General features: G+C 50.9%; 1 protein-coding gene across 1 annotated transcript in view; it reads left to right on the top strand.

Annotated features, from left to right (window-relative positions):
- Positions 1-340, top strand: part of LOC103610380 — a gene marked incomplete at its 3' end in the record, with an annotated part of 3,671 nt that extends 3,331 nt beyond the window's left edge. The window contains 1 exon segment of the mRNA XM_008594561.1: positions 109-340. Within this exon segment, the coding sequence (XP_008592783.1) occupies positions 109-340 (232 nt within the window).
- Positions 341-959: the final 619 nt, after the last annotated feature.

Here is a 959-nt window from a genome sequence, read left to right as displayed (position 1 = left end):
GTTCAACCTGACCCCCTTTGAAATTCTCTATGGTGCCCCTGCCCCCTTGACTTTACTGGGGGACGTTTTTGAACCCACTTGCCACAGTAACAGTGACTTATATGCCAGGTTAAAAGGACTGCAAATGGTGCAGAAGGAAATCTGGACACAGCTGGCGGCCGCCTATGAACCTGGGACCCCCGAAGTTTCTCACCAGTTCCAGGTCAGGGACACGGTCTATGAAGGACAACATCGCTCCCAGGCTCTGGAGCCCCGCTGGAAGGGGCCTTACCTGGTGCTCCTGACAACACCAACGGCCGTAAAAGTAGACGGGATCACCGCTTGGATCCACGCCTCGCATGTAAAGCTTGCACCACCAGGATCAGAGAACCAAGGATCAGAGGACGCCACCTGGAGAGTCCAGAGTTCCAAGGAGCACCCCTTAAAACTTAAAATTGTTCGGGCACCTAAGGTGTTATAAGATGAAGGCCGTTTTATTCCTTCTGTGCCTGGAAGTCTTTCCCATGAGCCTGGGAGCTTCCACCCCACATACCCCTAGAAAGTTAACTTGGTACATTATAAATGGGATAGGAAATACAATCTGGAACTCATCTAAAATCACCACAGGGACAGGGACATGGTGGCCTGACCTGTACCCTGACATATGTAAATTAGCTATGGGGGCTCCTGCCAACTGAGACCTAGAGGCATACAGTGATATCTCCAAGCCCCCTAATACTCCCAGTCAGGAGTGTCCCTATCCCGGGATAAATCCATGGGGAGGTTGCTCCACACCGTTCCAAAGAAGCATGCTACGTGCTCTCACTTTTTATGTATGTCCTGGACCTCACCGTAACAGGGCATTAACTTACAGGTGTGGAGGAAAAGCAGATTATTTCTGCAAAAACTGGGGCTGCGAGACCATGGGGGACGGATATTGGAATCCCTCATCATCCTGGGACTACATAACGGTAAAGGCT

Source organism: Galeopterus variegatus, unplaced genomic scaffold (assembly GCF_000696425.1).
Source record: "Galeopterus variegatus unplaced genomic scaffold, G_variegatus-3.0.2 Scaffold11046, whole genome shotgun sequence".
NCBI lineage: Eukaryota > Metazoa > Chordata > Mammalia > Dermoptera > Cynocephalidae > Galeopterus > Galeopterus variegatus.
The sequence above is the reverse complement of the archived record's forward strand: the minus strand, read 5'-3'. Positions and strand labels throughout refer to the sequence as shown.